Source organism: Homarus americanus, unplaced genomic scaffold (assembly GCF_018991925.1).
Source record: "Homarus americanus isolate GMGI-L3 unplaced genomic scaffold, GMGI_Hamer_2.0 scaffold37032, whole genome shotgun sequence".
NCBI classification, from domain to species: domain Eukaryota; kingdom Metazoa; phylum Arthropoda; class Malacostraca; order Decapoda; family Nephropidae; genus Homarus; species Homarus americanus.
In genome coordinates this window covers 6,356,196-6,370,625 of record NW_024731852.1, presented here as the reverse complement: position 1 = coordinate 6,370,625, position 14,430 = coordinate 6,356,196, and the positions used below count along the sequence as shown (strand labels likewise).

Genomic DNA, 14,430 nt, shown 5'->3' with positions numbered 1-14,430 from the left:
TTAAATACAGAATATTTACCTCCGTCGACATATGAGTTAACAGACACCATTATTACCTGTCTTGTTATATTACCTGGAGGTGGGATAATTGTCTTACCTTGTGTTATCTTATCTACCGGTGGTAAGGTGTTGGTTATCTTGGGGGGGGGAGGGTGAATATTACTTTGGGATTACCAATGGTGGAGTAAAGAACTGAAAGATCACGTGGTTTAGGGAATTAACCAAGATATAGAAGTGGTCCGTAGTGCGATAGAAGTGTATAGAAGTGGTCCGTAGTGCGATAGAAGTGCATAGAAGTGGTCCGTAGTGTGGCAGAAGTGTATAGAAGTGGTCCGTAGTGTGGCAGAAGTGTATAGAAGTGGTCCGTAGTGTGGCAGAAGTGTATAGAAGTGGTCCGTAGTGTGATAGAAGTGCATAGAAGTGGTCCGTAGTGTGGCAGAAGTGTATAGAAGTGGTCCGTATAGCATAGGGGCGATCAAAAACCATGTGACTTGCAGTAGAAAAAAAATATGTGATTTTCAGAGACATTTGTGCAGCTTTTTCCTCAATGTTCTTAATTTTTTTTGATTCGTTTCCAGTTGTCTAGTGACCACATAAATGTCGGCCGTGCCCAGTGTCCAAGAAATGTGACCTCATAATAAAGGGTCTGTTCAGCGTTGTTTTTCCTAGTATTAATAACTGTATTTAAGAGTTAGATGAAGAAAGAAGAGGTACAGTCTAATGACAGTTAAAAGGATTATTATTTGAGGTGTCCTGATACCCCAATTGACTCTCAAATGGTTCCTGCTGCACTGGGATCACAGCTCATATAAAATAAAACAAAACAGGACTCTGGGTAAGGGAACAGGGAGTTTGTGTTGCCACTCGTAAATTAGGGAGAACAAGAGTGTGATGAGCTTGTCTTTTTGTAACACTCAGCTTTACACTGTAGATCACCATAATACATAAAAATGAATAATTTCATAGAAAACCTAACCTAACCTAACCTAACCTTACTCAACCTTACTCCTCCTAACTTAACCTTACCTTACCTTACCTTACCTTACCTTACCTTACCTTACCTTACCTTACCTTATCTTACCTTACCTTACCTTACCTTACCTTTTGGAGGAGGGAGCTAATTTGCAATTCATAGCGTGGTGGTAGTGGAAGTAATTGACCTTGCCGGTGCTAGTGCAATTTTGGTGATGTGGTAGGGGAGAGGGAAAGGGGCGGAAGGGGGAGTTAGTATGGGGTGATGGAGGGGGGTATATGTAAGGGTCAAGGAACTGAGAGGCGCGGAATAACCAGTTTTTATCCGTACAATATCTGCTGATGAAACCATGACTACTGAGGCTTCTGCTACACGCAAAATCAATCCACTTTATCATTCGTAATTCTGGTTAGTTTTATCTTGTTGAAGATGAAGGTAGCGGCGTCACAGAATCTCTTTCCTTCATATAACACTTCGATATAAAAATGTGTACTGAGGATAAATGGGAACTTGGAGAGGTAGAAGTAATATTAAGTGGTTATTTTTTTACAAAGAGTAACATCGTCTCTACCCACAGGTGTAAAACGTGTGTGTGTGTGTGTGTGTGCGTGTGTGTGTGTGTGTGTGTGTGTATGTGTGAAAGTTGTTGGGACTCTTGGTTTATGGTGGCATAGCGAGGTGGAACTGAGGAGAAGAGGGTGGTGGTGGACACAAAGGAAATGTGGAGAAGGCTTGGGACATCTATTGAGAGAGAGAGAGAGAGAGAGAGAGAGAGAGAGAGAGAGAGAGGTGGGCGAGGAAACTTGAAGCGTCTGCAGGTAGTGGGGGCGAGGAGGTGGGGCGGAGAAGAGGGGGTGATGTTGTTTGTGGTGGGCAGGAGGAGGAGGGGGCACTTGTAGCGTCTGATGGTAGGGGAGGTGATGGATGAGGAGAGAGAGACAAAAGCGGCGAAGGTGGGAGGGGGAGATGGTGTGGGGGAACTTGGAGTGTCTGGTGGTAGAGAGAGAGAGAGAGAGAGAGAGAGAGAGAGAGAGAGAGAGAGAGAGAGCAATAACAAAAGGCAGAGAAAGAGGTGAGTGGAATATCAAGAATAAAGAGAGAGAGTTGAGGTTGTAGGTGGTGGAGAGATGAGGGAGAGACGCAGAGGTAGAGGAGAGATGGAGGAATTAGAAAGGGGGTGTTTTGAGCACCTGTTGATAGAGAGAAGAAAGGGGGTTCGAATAGGTGAGGAAAACTTGAGAGGATGAGATGTTGAGGGCAATGGACAAGAAAAGGGAGGAGGAGGAGGAGGAACTAAGAGCACCTGATAGTGAGGAGGAAGATGAGGGGGGGGGGGGAAGCAAAGTGTGTGTGTGTGTGTGTGTGTGTGTGTGTGCAGCGTTGAGGTGGTAGGGCCGGCTGCACTAGTATCGAGGACACACCTCAACCGAGCCCAGTCACTTGCCGGACGCCCCAGCAGACTGTGTTGCTGTTGTGGTCGGAGACGTCAACGTACTGTAAGGTAAGTAGTGTCTGTTCACACCAACTCTCTCTCTTTCTTTACCCAAAGTTGTCACCTCGTTATCACAAATATTCCAAGAGGAGTTTAGTTATCAATTATATTGTGTATGGTTTTTTTATACTACATTAAAGCAAAAGTTTATGGTTCATGAAAGGTAAAAGAGGCATTTTCGCAATAGGTAATTTATAAAAGGGATATTGCTGCGAATGTCTTAAACTGTTTATTTTGTAGCTTTAATTCTTTCTTTTTTCCTCTCTTATTATTCTATCCCGTTCTCTGTATCTCCCGCTCTCGTCTCATTCTCTCTCTGTTTCATCCTCTGTTATATATCATGCTGTCTATTTATCACACTTTCTCTGTTTCTACCTGTTTTTCACTCCCTTCCCTCTCTATATCTCTCTCTCTTTGTCTACCTATCTCACTTTTTTTTTGCCTCTTGCCCCTTCTCTCGTTCGTGTTGCATGATTACGAGAATGTGCTTGCTGTCATGAAAAGTGAAAATAGATGATCTCAGCTCAAGGTCTCACACCGGGGGAATTTATACGTTAATTCTCGTTGTTCTGCTTCTAACTTCTTGTGGACAATATTGACGTGTTTGTGGTAATGTTTTTGAAGGATTTTATTTTATATTTTTTACAGTTAATTATTTTTCATTCTCTAAACTGTTACGTTAACGGGATATAATGGAATCCCCACCACAACAGTAATTACCGTGGCATATTGTACAGTATTTTCCTCCTGTGTCTGTCTGTTTGTCACATGTTTGTTTCTGTATGATTATCGTCTGTTTTAGTCGATGCATTTCTACCGAATTTGTTACTCAAGTTTGTCAGGTCAGCGTTTGTTTTCGTCACACTTTTATCTGCGTCGAACATGAAAATCAACTCCTGAGTTAGTTTTTTTTTTCATAGAGTTTATCATGTATGTCCGTGTGCCAGTCCGCCTGATAGTCATACTTTCACTTCCGTAATAATTTTAAAGTTGACTGCCGCTGTCGTCACAAATTCCATGGTTTCCTTTAAGTACCGTAAGCTAGAGAGAGATAAAACTGTATATAAACTGTTGAGAGTCTTTGTTCGGGAGTCTGTAAGTTGTCTTTCTTAATGTTAAAAGTGGTCGGTGGAGAGTGTCATGTTGACCTTCATCGTTAGGCGTTGTTCACAGGTACGAACTGTACACAAGTCATGCACGAATACACTGGTCCCCGTCGCTACTAAAGCAACAGGTATGGTTTACCTTGTCAGGACGACGGTGCTCGACATGCTAACTAGACACGCACAAAATAAATATCTTTGGAGAGAATGATTTATTATTAATATCAATCAAAACTCATCTTTTTATTTGTAAATGGTTAATGATAGCATAGCTTATAATGCTCTGTAGTTCTTGACACACTATGCAGGTTATACTCACCATCCTGTAATTAATCCTGCATTGGCTATATCACCCTTTTTGAACAGGACTCAGATATGCTAATTCCCAGTCTTATAGGATCTGGGGTCTTCTGCTCGTCCATACTTCCACAAAACAAGATATTAAAGGATTCTGAAAGCTCTCACCCATAACACACTGGGATGGGTCAGGGATCTATGAACCTTGAGTGTAGATGATATAGTCTTCATACACTTTAGATACCGAACTGCCTTACCTTAAAAGTATTTGGGTTATTTCCATCTTTGTTTGTATATGCTGAGGCGAAGGATTCACTTAATGCCTCCGTTTTGCCGTGGTTTGAGTCCGCATAACTACCTTCTTCAATTTCTTAATTTTTATTTTGCGAAACGATAGATAGCTTTAGGGATCAACTGGGACTCGGTTCCTCCTGGAGAGTAAACATTGCTAACTTGTCTTATCAGTCTGTTTATGGCTTCCTAGATCAGCCATAAGTAATTTTTTTCAAGGAGCGATAATCCCCGATACGGCTTATCTCTGTGAGCCGTTGTGGATTTACACTTTATAGTCAGTTTATTAGTGTCAGATGGATTAAATACTGAAGAACTGTAGTGATTCGTCAGGTGTCCGTCTGCCAACCAATCAGCTGCTTTGTTACAAACTGACCCCAGGCCTCAGTTGCAAGCTTCGAGTGAACAAACTATAGGCAAGGTATCCTCTCTTTCTCTCTCTCTCTCTCTCTCTCTGTCTCTCTCTGTCTCTCTCTCTCTCCGATTCACTTTTGTTTTTGCCTTTTTGTCTCTTTCTTTACGATTATATTTAATTTGGTTTTCGTCTATCTCTCCCCATCTCCTTATTTAACTGTCTTTTGCGTACTATGTATCGTTATTTCTCTGTCTCATAATCTTATTTTTTTTGTCTCATTCTCCCTGTCTCCCCATTTCACTGTTTGATTTTTATCTCTTAATCTGTTCCTCCATTCCACTGTTTTAGTTCCCTTTCTCCATTACTGTCTTTGTTTATTTGTTTTATCTGTATCTCTTTTATCTCTCGGTTTCACTGTCTTTTGTTTTTGTCTATTTATTGTCTTATTACTCTGTGCTTTCGTTTCATGTATTTTTTCTTTATTATTGCTTTTTTTCATCTTTATACATTAATCTCACTGTAACTCGGTTTATATACGTCGAGTCTTATATACTTGCATTATCTATGTATACATTGGAAACTGTATACCTCTACGGTCTATATACAGTATACCGAATACTTGCGTTGTCTATACACCTGCTAAAATAATTATAAAATTATGCAATAGTTTTACTGAATAAGGACGGAAGGATGAAGGAAAAACTGAAAAGAGAGAATAAGAGAAGTGGGGAGGGAGGAGAGAGAAGAGAGAGGAGGAATGAAGGAAGAGAGGAGAGGAATGGGGGATGAGGAGTATGAAGAGGACTGAGGAAGAGGTAGGAGTAAGAAAAGGAGGAGGGGAAGAGTGAGGGAATAAGGGGAGGGGAAGAGGGAGGGAATAAGGAGAGATACAGAATGAGTGAGTGAAAGGTAAGGAGTAAGTAAGAGGAGGGGAAAAGTGGGGGAATAAGAGGAGAGGAAGAATGAGTGAGAGGGATGGGGAAGGAGGGGAAGAACAAGTCAGTGAGGGAAAGTAGGTAGCAACTGTTGAACCCTGACTCCCTAGGTTGCACCCTGAGCTTGAGAAACGACTGACCTTTAGCGAAGTGGGCGTGGTACTAGTGTCATGGTCAAGCTTGTGTAGTTAGTTCGTTCAACACTTAATTATTCATATTGTGCTACAGCGCCCACAAAACATGTGAACCGTTTGAGTCACCCAGTAGAGATGTCCGTTCTCTATCCATTTCAGGATGTCGTAGTTCTTCCATTTTCTCTCGTATACTCGCTCAGGGACTCGGGTATTTTTAAATAACTCAGGATGCTCAGGGAATTTGAAATTGTGAGAGAATAAATTTATTATACAGTCAATTATGTACACCCACCGTGAGATAAATGACTCTTGATGTATTGAGTATATGTTGAAGGTATCTTGTATTTTATGGGTAGAGTATTTTGTGTTAAGAGATTATGTGTTGGTTCCACGGCGGCTGTTCGAGGCTGAAGTCATTTTTTTTATATATATGAACATCAGAGAATCCGATGGAAACATAGAAAGTGTTGTCAGTCTTGTATTATAGAAGTTAGATAATTGTCTGAAATGTAAACACAAAACGTACTTATCGCTCGAGTTTAACAGAAAAGCTCAGCTATCTGCTTCGACCCCCGGTACTGCCATTCTAAGTATTTGTCGTCAGTGTTTTTTCTTCTTGTCTTTGAGAGCTCAGTCACTGCCTAGTTTGTAAAGTAAAAATTAGAAGATTAGAATGAGTTTGCAACCTAATTTTCATAAGCCAATGTGTAGAATGAGGGAAGTAGTTGACTTATCTGTAAGTTGCGGCTTGGTGGTGTGAGGGTGTGAGACGTTGGCTGGAGACCGCCTTTCCAAGCCACGATCTGACCTCAAGCTGAATGAATAAAGGCTAGTGACAGGAAGGAAGGAGGTTCAGTTGAAGTCTAAAGGGGAGGATGGAAGGGAATTTTAGTGAGAGAAAAAAGGTGCCGTGGCTTAACACAGCTTGCGTGTGGGCGATGAGGCAGTGCCGTGATTGGTGGAAGGAGCTACACCACGCTCGGACTCGGTGACAGGGGGTGGGGACCAGGGGGTAGGCGGCTCCAGGCATCGGTCATGTCGGGCAACGGACTGTATCACTGTTTGGAAGACCGTCACCGCCGCGAGTGCAGCGAGAACCCCAAAAACGAACATGGGGGCGAACACAACCAAAAGAATACTACACATAAAGCTAGGAAAAACGAAAGGTAAGTTAGTTGTAGGGTTGTTTTGGGGAAAGGTGAAGGTAAAGTCTTTAAGCTTTTGTCAAAGATGAACGGAGCGAGTTGGAGGAAGAGTTTTGAGTCTTTGATCTTGAAATGTCAGAGTATTCATAGCATTAAAGGATGAGCGTATCGTAGGAGAGGTTTTTGGTGAGAGCAGGAGAAAAATTTTGAGCTTTTTTTGTCAAATTTTGAGTGGAGCTTGAGAGGAGAGTTAGGATTTTATTTTTTATTTATTTACTTATTTATTTCTTTTTCTTTTTTGAGCTGTTGGGTTGAGTTGGGTTGGATTTGGTCGTGTATGTTGGGTTTTGTTTGGGGAGAATGTTAGATGTGTCATGTAATTCTTATCGTGTCATGTCATTACAGGTCGAGTGGAGAGTGTGACGTCACGATGAGAGGCTCCTTTGCGTGTGGTGTAGCCCCCTTGCTGCTGACTCTTATCCTGGCTCCCGCTGCTACAACTACCTTTTTCTCGTGAGTCTTATTACTTCCCTGATACCACATGGGAGTCTTATTACCTCCCTGACATCACATGGGAGTCTTATTATTTCCCTGACATCACATGGGAGTCTTATTATTTCCCTGACATCACTTGGAGTCTTATTACTTTCCTGACACCACATAGGAGTCTTATTACTTCTCTGACATCGCATGGGAGTCTTATTACTTCGCTGACATCACATGGGAGTCTTATTACTTCCCTGACATCACATGGGAGTCTTATTACTTCCCTCACATCACATGGGAGTCTTATTATTTCCCTAACACCAAATGGGAGTCTTATTATTTCCCTAACACCACATGGGAGTCTAATTTCTTCCCTGACACCACATGAGAGTCTTATTGCTTCCTTGACACCACATGGAAGTTTTTTTTACTCCCTGTTATCACATTGAAGTCTTAATACCTTACTGACACCACACGAGAGATTTATTACCTTACTGACACCAAATTAAAAGTCTAATTACCTTTATGACGCCCCAAGAAGTGCCTAATTACTTTCCTGACATTACACTGAGATCTAATACACGATGACGTCATTATTGAGTCTCGCACATACCACAACACACAGAACCTAAATAGAATCCTATGCTCGATAAAACATCTTAAGTAAATTTTATGAAAAAATAGAAAAATAGGATTATGTGACGATTAAACACCCCAGCTTATTTTACCTGATTCTTAAGTACCCTAACTCTACCTGGGGGTAATTGTGTGCTTTTGTCCAGGTTTTATACGAGTCCCTAACATAGTTTTAATGATATATTAAGACGCACCTGAACAATGTGCTAACCAGGCAAGAGAGAGAGACGGAAGGGCAGGGGAGACTCCTGTGGTGACTATTACTGAGCTGCTCAAGTCACGTTATCTGGGTAATGTTATTGTAGTCGTGTGTGTGTGTGTGTTCCTCTGCCACTTGCGTCTTAAATTAAAGGTTATCTCCTCCACACAGGTTACCGTCACCCTGGGGGTACAGGTGTGATGTTGGCAGATGTATTAAAGAAGATAACACAGGTGTGGAGGACCTGGTGACTCTTAACACGTGTAAACTGACTTGCGGCCCCTTCGGCGTACTGTGGCCCCAACCTAAATCAGCCACTGTAGGTAAAGAAGTGGTTCAGTTCCTCCCCAGCAATATCACTCACAAGACTAGCTGCGCACCGGCTGTGTGTGAACTGTTGGAGCAGGCGGTAGTGATCTTCAAGGATAATTTGCAGCGGTACCATCCAGACTATGCTGCAGGGTTGACGCCATGGAAGGGCCCATGGGGCCCGGCCACGGTGGGTCACACTCTCAATCTCGACGTGACGGTGAACACCGATGCGACACGTCTTTCTCTGGAAACAGATGAGTCCTACAGTTTGTCTGTATCCACTACTGGACAAACTACTACAGCGATCATCATCACAGCGACCTACTTCGGTGCCCGTCATGCCCTCGAGACCTTGTCGCAGCTTGTGGAGTACCAGGAGTACCAAGACTCACTCATGATCGTCAGTACTGCTGAAGTCAGTGACTCCCCGGTCTTCAAATATCGTGGCTTAATTCTTGACACTTCCCGCAACTTCATTGGTGTGGAAGCCATTGAACGGACACTAGACACCATGGCGGCCAACAAACTCAACAGTTTCCATTGGCACATCACCGACAGCCATTCCTTCCCGCTCTACCTGGAGAGTCTACCCAAGATGTCCTACTATGGCGCCTACTCCTCTCGTCACGTTTACTACCCAGCCGACATCAGGCACCTGGTAGAGTACGGTCGGGTGCGAGGCGTTCGTGTGCTGCCGGAATTTGATGCTCCTGCTCATGTTGGCAACGGGTGGCAGTGGACCGAGAAGGAGGAGGGCTTGGGCAAGCTTGCCGTCTGCGTCAATAGGGTAATTATTATTAATTATTATTTTTTATCTTTATATCTGTTATGACATCTTATTTCATCTTTTTGCTGGTAACAATGCTCGTTATCCGTATGAATGATGATGTTGATGAATGTAAACCTTTCAGTCCTTTCCTTTGAGGCGTCAAGAGGGTTCCTAGACATCATATTATTAGTTTCACATCCTCTTTGTTGGTTGTGTCACTTGTCCACAACAAATGACTCGGCTTCTGTGGTGCCTTAAAGAGAAATACAGAAGAGTTCTCCTTGGGTTATGTTAATTTATATAGTTGAGAGTTCTCACCAGAAACCTCTCTGGGATAGACTTTTATGCAACATGTTTTGTTCTATAAATGTTATAGCGTTTATTACATCACTCTTGGTGTTCAGGAGCCATGGCAGTCGTATTGTGTGGAGCCTCCCTGTGGACAACTTAACCTGGCTAACCCCAACATGTACAAGCTTCTGGGCCAGATTTACGACGAGATGGTTCAACTCTTTAGTCCACTCGATTTGTTTCACTACGGAGGAGATGAGGTTGGTACTTATTGTTGGCAAATTATCGTAATTTGTATGTAAATTAAAAAAATCATTAACACTTATGGACAACGTATATTTGGCCGGTATATAATCCTTAGCCTGTATATTATAGGTGAATCTGAACTGCTGGAACACTACAGCCGAGATCGTCGCCTGGATGACGGAGAACAACAACGGTCTGGACGCGGACGCTTACTACGTACAGTGGGGCACCTTCCAGGAGAGGGCGCGTCAGCTGCTTACCACTGCTAATGGCGAAAAAGAGGTTACGGGCATCTTGTGGACGTCCCATCTGACTGAGGCAGGGCATGTTGACCGGTTCCTGAACAACTCCCAATACATCATCCAAATCTGGACTACAGGCGACGACCCTGTTATCGGAGAACTTCTGAAAAAGAATTACCGAGTTATATTCAGCACTTACGACTCATGGTACTTGGACTGCGGCATGGGAGCATGGGTGGGTGAGGGCAACAACTGGTGCAGCCCCTATAAGGGTTGGCAGAAAGTTTACGACTTCAGCCCATATGAAATCGCCATTAATCAGACGGGCGCAGATCAGCGTGACCTCATCATGGGTGGGGAAGCCGCCCTCTGGACCGAGCAAGTGGACGATACTGCAGTAGACTCGAAGGTAAGAGTTGTTATAATGAGCAGGTAACTAGGCAATAGAAGTAACAAGTTTCATTATGAGGAGGTACGAAAGGAACTAAATCTGGCCGTTTTGCCGAGAGACCCTTTACAACCTTGACTCTGACAAGAATACAGAAATGCATGGTATCATTACTGTACTACATTCGGGAGTATGGATAATGAAAAGGCAATACAAACTTTACGCATGTCCTCTTCTTATGGGTGAGGGAAGGGTTAAGTTTATTTGTTTTGTTTTTTATGCAGAAAATAGCATACAACAGTAACAGTACTTGGCTAAATTTAATAGTGATAGTAGAAACAGACAGTATTATGGTAGTCGGTGGAAAGCCTAGAATGCCGACCTAAAATAATGAATGCATTAGTAACAGCCAGAGCTCAAACACACGTACTTCGGGCCTCAGCACTCATCAGACAACTGCCCCATTCATTACCAACTCTATCGACAATACTGCCACTATTGTATCGCAGATTGTCTCTGGCATTTCAACATTCTGGGGGCCGGGACAACGATACATCTAGATCCCTCCAATGCTCGGGCCCTGGTAACAGTATGCTTGTTAACCTGTGGTAGACACACGCATATAAATTAAGTTTGATATACTGTAGTAGTATGAGGACTTTGTAATATTGGTCTGTACATCATTTATGATTTGATAAAACTAAAGTATCGGCGGAGTTTTAGAATATTTTGTGGCCGGGAAGGATAATATTTTAAGTTCACACTATGTTTCCATTTACTTACTGTTTTTAATTTGTTTTCCTAAAGAGCTCAATGTAACCAGCTTTCGACAAATATTCCATGGGTTGAAAATGGATTATATTAGAATTATCAATTATTTGTGCTTCCTTAAAATCATGTTTTCGTTCCTCGTTTTTTAACAGAACAGATTAATTCGTCTTTAAATCGTGTAGATGGAATATTAATTAATTGAAGGTTTTTCGATTAGCTTTGGTTATTTATCTGTATGTCTTTATTTCAGCTGTGGCCTCGCGGGGCGGCCCTGGCTGAGCGGCTGTGGACCAACCCCAGTGCTAACTGGAAACCCGCTGAGACCCGCTTCATCCACAATCGTCAACGCCTGGTGAAAAGAGGAGTAATGGCCGAGCGGATCCAACCCGAATGGTGCCACCAGAACGAAGGCCTCTGTTACTTGTAAAGAGTCGACAGCTACCATGATTGAGTCCCCATCATTGGTAACCATCAACAGAAAATTCATAATCAATTTTACTCAATAAGGTAAACAAGCTGTCATCAGGGAAAAGGAGTTTATTCTGCTGGAAAATACATGGAATGCATTGATTTATACTCCTATGGTTTACTGATAACTGAGTGTAGCAATATTTATTACTAAAAACTGGAATCAATGAAAAATATAAGAAAATTTACCGTTATGGTTGCTCCTTTTAATTCTGTGTTCCATCACGTGAAATTTTTAATCCAAGAATGGACATCACCATTTGCAAATTTATTGCCTTAGTGTTTTACAGTTATTACAGTGACACTTGCCTTACTCTTGTCAACGTAAATGTAAGATGTTGTTTGTTAAACGTGAACAATAATATTATATGTGGTAAGTTTCTTTATATTGATAGTTACGTAAGCTTTTAGTAAAATACATCTGCTGTGATATCATTAAAATTGTTATGATTATCAATAAATATGTGAAAATATACACAATGCATCTGAAGACTCCCCAACATGGTGATTGAAAGGATAAACTAATTCAAACTGAATAGGCAAAATTAAAAAAAAAACCCTCAGCTATAACTTCTTAAACAGAGATATAATTTTCATTAGAATTATGACTCAAACTAGTAGGAATATGTCACAGTGTACACGTCCTCAATATGTCCCAGTCAACACACCCCCGGTTGACGCGGTTGACGCAGCTGCGAGTGGAAACTAGTCTCTAGTTGGGGAAGTGAAAGCAGTTGAGTTCAGTGACAGCCACATTACTTCCTTGAGATTCTCGGTTACCTCGTACAATATCGCTGTAAATCTCCGTGTATATTATAAATATGGAAAACAATACTTCGTAGAGGCCCCGAAGCAGCTGCTTAATATGCCTCATGGTAAAATCTACAGGCATATTATATAATCCGGGATTCCAAATACTGTAGTTAGGATCTGTCAACCAAACCCAAAGCGACCAGTGTTATGGGATTCATCATCATGAGAAAGTGGGCCTGTTACCTAACGCGCGACAGCAAAAATGTTCGAGTGAAAACATGAGCTTTTTGCGCAGCAAACGCTCGTATATTTAATCGCGCGACTTAACTTAAGGCGGCGGAACACTGGGCACTTTCCTCCCAACATATTGCCCGTTTTGTTGGCCGCTGGCCTGACGGCCCAGCAAGCAGCAGAATTTCGTTTATTGCGAGAAATGGACAACGGTTTGGTGGCGAGCTTTGCTGGCCGGATAAGTGCTCAAATTAGCTTCACATTAGGTGTTGAATATTCAAGTAAAAATTTGAATAAATAAAAACAATAATAATTAAAATATAATACCTAAAACGATGACATGTTTCTTCTATTCATTCGTCATTTTCAAACTTCTTTAGCATTATTAAATCCTTATTCAGGGTCTTCTTTGACCAGCCAGCTGCAGCTGTAGCAGTATAATATTTCTGGCTTCACTGCATTTTCACTTCCAACAACTCAATTAATTAATTGAATTATTATGCATCCAAACGCATGGAAGTCGAATATGATGCTATCAGTCGCCACTCACCAGCTCTGCTCACCACGGAATCTCAGAGCGTTCTGCCGGGAGTGCCGTACGATATGTTGGCCAAACACTTCATTTTTACCTAGACTTCACTTTTAACTGAACACATTCTGTCTTTTCTTTGGGTTTTGCAGACGCCTCACTTGCTTCAGCAATTTGAGAACTATAGCACAGTCCTGCTCCTGGATTATTAGTTGTTTGGATTATTGTGTATGCAGGTATCGTAACTACTAATCTAGTATGTTGAATAGCAGAACGATAGAAATAATTTAAGACATTTAGTTAGGGAGTTATTTATATGTTGCATTTAATTTAAGATATATTTAGTTAAAGTAATATTTAATAATCACCTGAATTGTAAATAATTACGCCTGATATAAATAACAGTCTTACGCTAGTCTACATTCCTTTGTGTGCGCGCCCATCCTACCAACTACCGTTGAATGTCAAATTACCTGCCAACGTCAGTACTCAGTTCCTTAACGAAGTTAACGATCGTGACCAGAGAAACACAACACTCACTACCGTCAGTAATGGCCACGATCAGAGAGGGGCTCACCAACCAAGCTCCACCAGTAATTCCTGACCTCGATCCACATCTGCAAACCTTGAGTATCAATTCATATTGTAGGATATCCTAAGTTTATACTTTGTACGTAGTTTGAAGTAATGTAATCTAAACTCCAACAATGTCACTGAAGATAATCTTCACCAATTTCGAGTGTTTATGTAATTCGTATAACGTAATGTAAATGTCAACCAATTCTGGACAAAATGGTGCCGTCACCAGGAGCTTAAGCCTAAGTGTAACTTTATTATTTAACGGGAGTAATTATAACTGTAACGTACCGTTAGGCTAGCCTGATTGTTTATGGCTTACGTTACGCGGAGCTGTTAATGAAACCCAGCATGGCTGGGGGCACAGGGGGGGTCGAATATCGTACTAATTCACGGGGTATGACCGCCTCCGAGTATAATCAGGCTAAAATTGGGGTTAACCGAAGTCTTAGACGGAACACCGATTTATTCTTTTGGTAATGAGTAAGCCGGAATTCGACCTATGGAACGGTGTTCATTTGGATATATCAGGGAGCCAGCGTTTATTAGATTTAATTTTAGAGAAAGCTAGATCTTTTTGCTTATGCTAATGATAGTTAAAGTGCTAACACTAATTAATTGACTTCCCGGGTGTAGTACAACCGGAAGTTATACGTAATCGATGCTTCTTTTTCTGTGCTATTCCCTAGAAGTGTTTTCTTTTTAATTTTATTAATTCATAATAAATTTCATAATTAGCCATAAATTTAGTAATTTAACTTAATAATTTATCAATTTATTATGAGTCAAATTTAGTGCTTAAAATTTT

General features: G+C 41.6%; 1 protein-coding gene across 1 annotated transcript; it reads left to right on the top strand.

Moving 5' to 3' along the window:
• The first annotated feature begins 2,365 nt into the window (after positions 1-2,365).
• Positions 2,366-12,008, top strand: LOC121867980 (chitooligosaccharidolytic beta-N-acetylglucosaminidase-like). The gene is made up of 6 exons (XM_042368158.1): positions 2,366-2,474; positions 7,131-7,238; positions 8,218-9,145; positions 9,532-9,678; positions 9,794-10,315; positions 11,316-12,008. The coding sequence occupies exons 2-6, from the start codon at positions 7,156-7,158 to the stop codon at positions 11,490-11,492; spliced, it is 1,857 nt and encodes a 618-aa protein (XP_042224092.1). The 5' UTR covers positions 2,366-2,474; positions 7,131-7,155; the 3' UTR covers positions 11,493-12,008.
• The last annotated feature ends 2,422 nt before the right edge of the window (positions 12,009-14,430 follow it).

What these genes read in the sequence shown, in the direction of transcription:
- LOC121867980 (XM_042368158.1), top strand. Translation starts at nt 7,156, where the DNA reads ATGAGAGGCTCCTTTGCGTGTGGTGTAGCCCCCTTGCTGCTGACTCTT. An exon ending in TTCACTACGGAGGAGATGAG is followed by an intron (nt 9,679 to 9,793) that starts GTTGGTACTTAT and finishes TGTATATTATAG; the next exon opens with GTGAATCTGAACTGCTGGAA. An exon ending in ATACTGCAGTAGACTCGAAG is followed by an intron (nt 10,316 to 11,315) that starts GTAAGAGTTGTT and finishes TCTTTATTTCAG; the next exon opens with CTGTGGCCTCGCGGGGCGGC.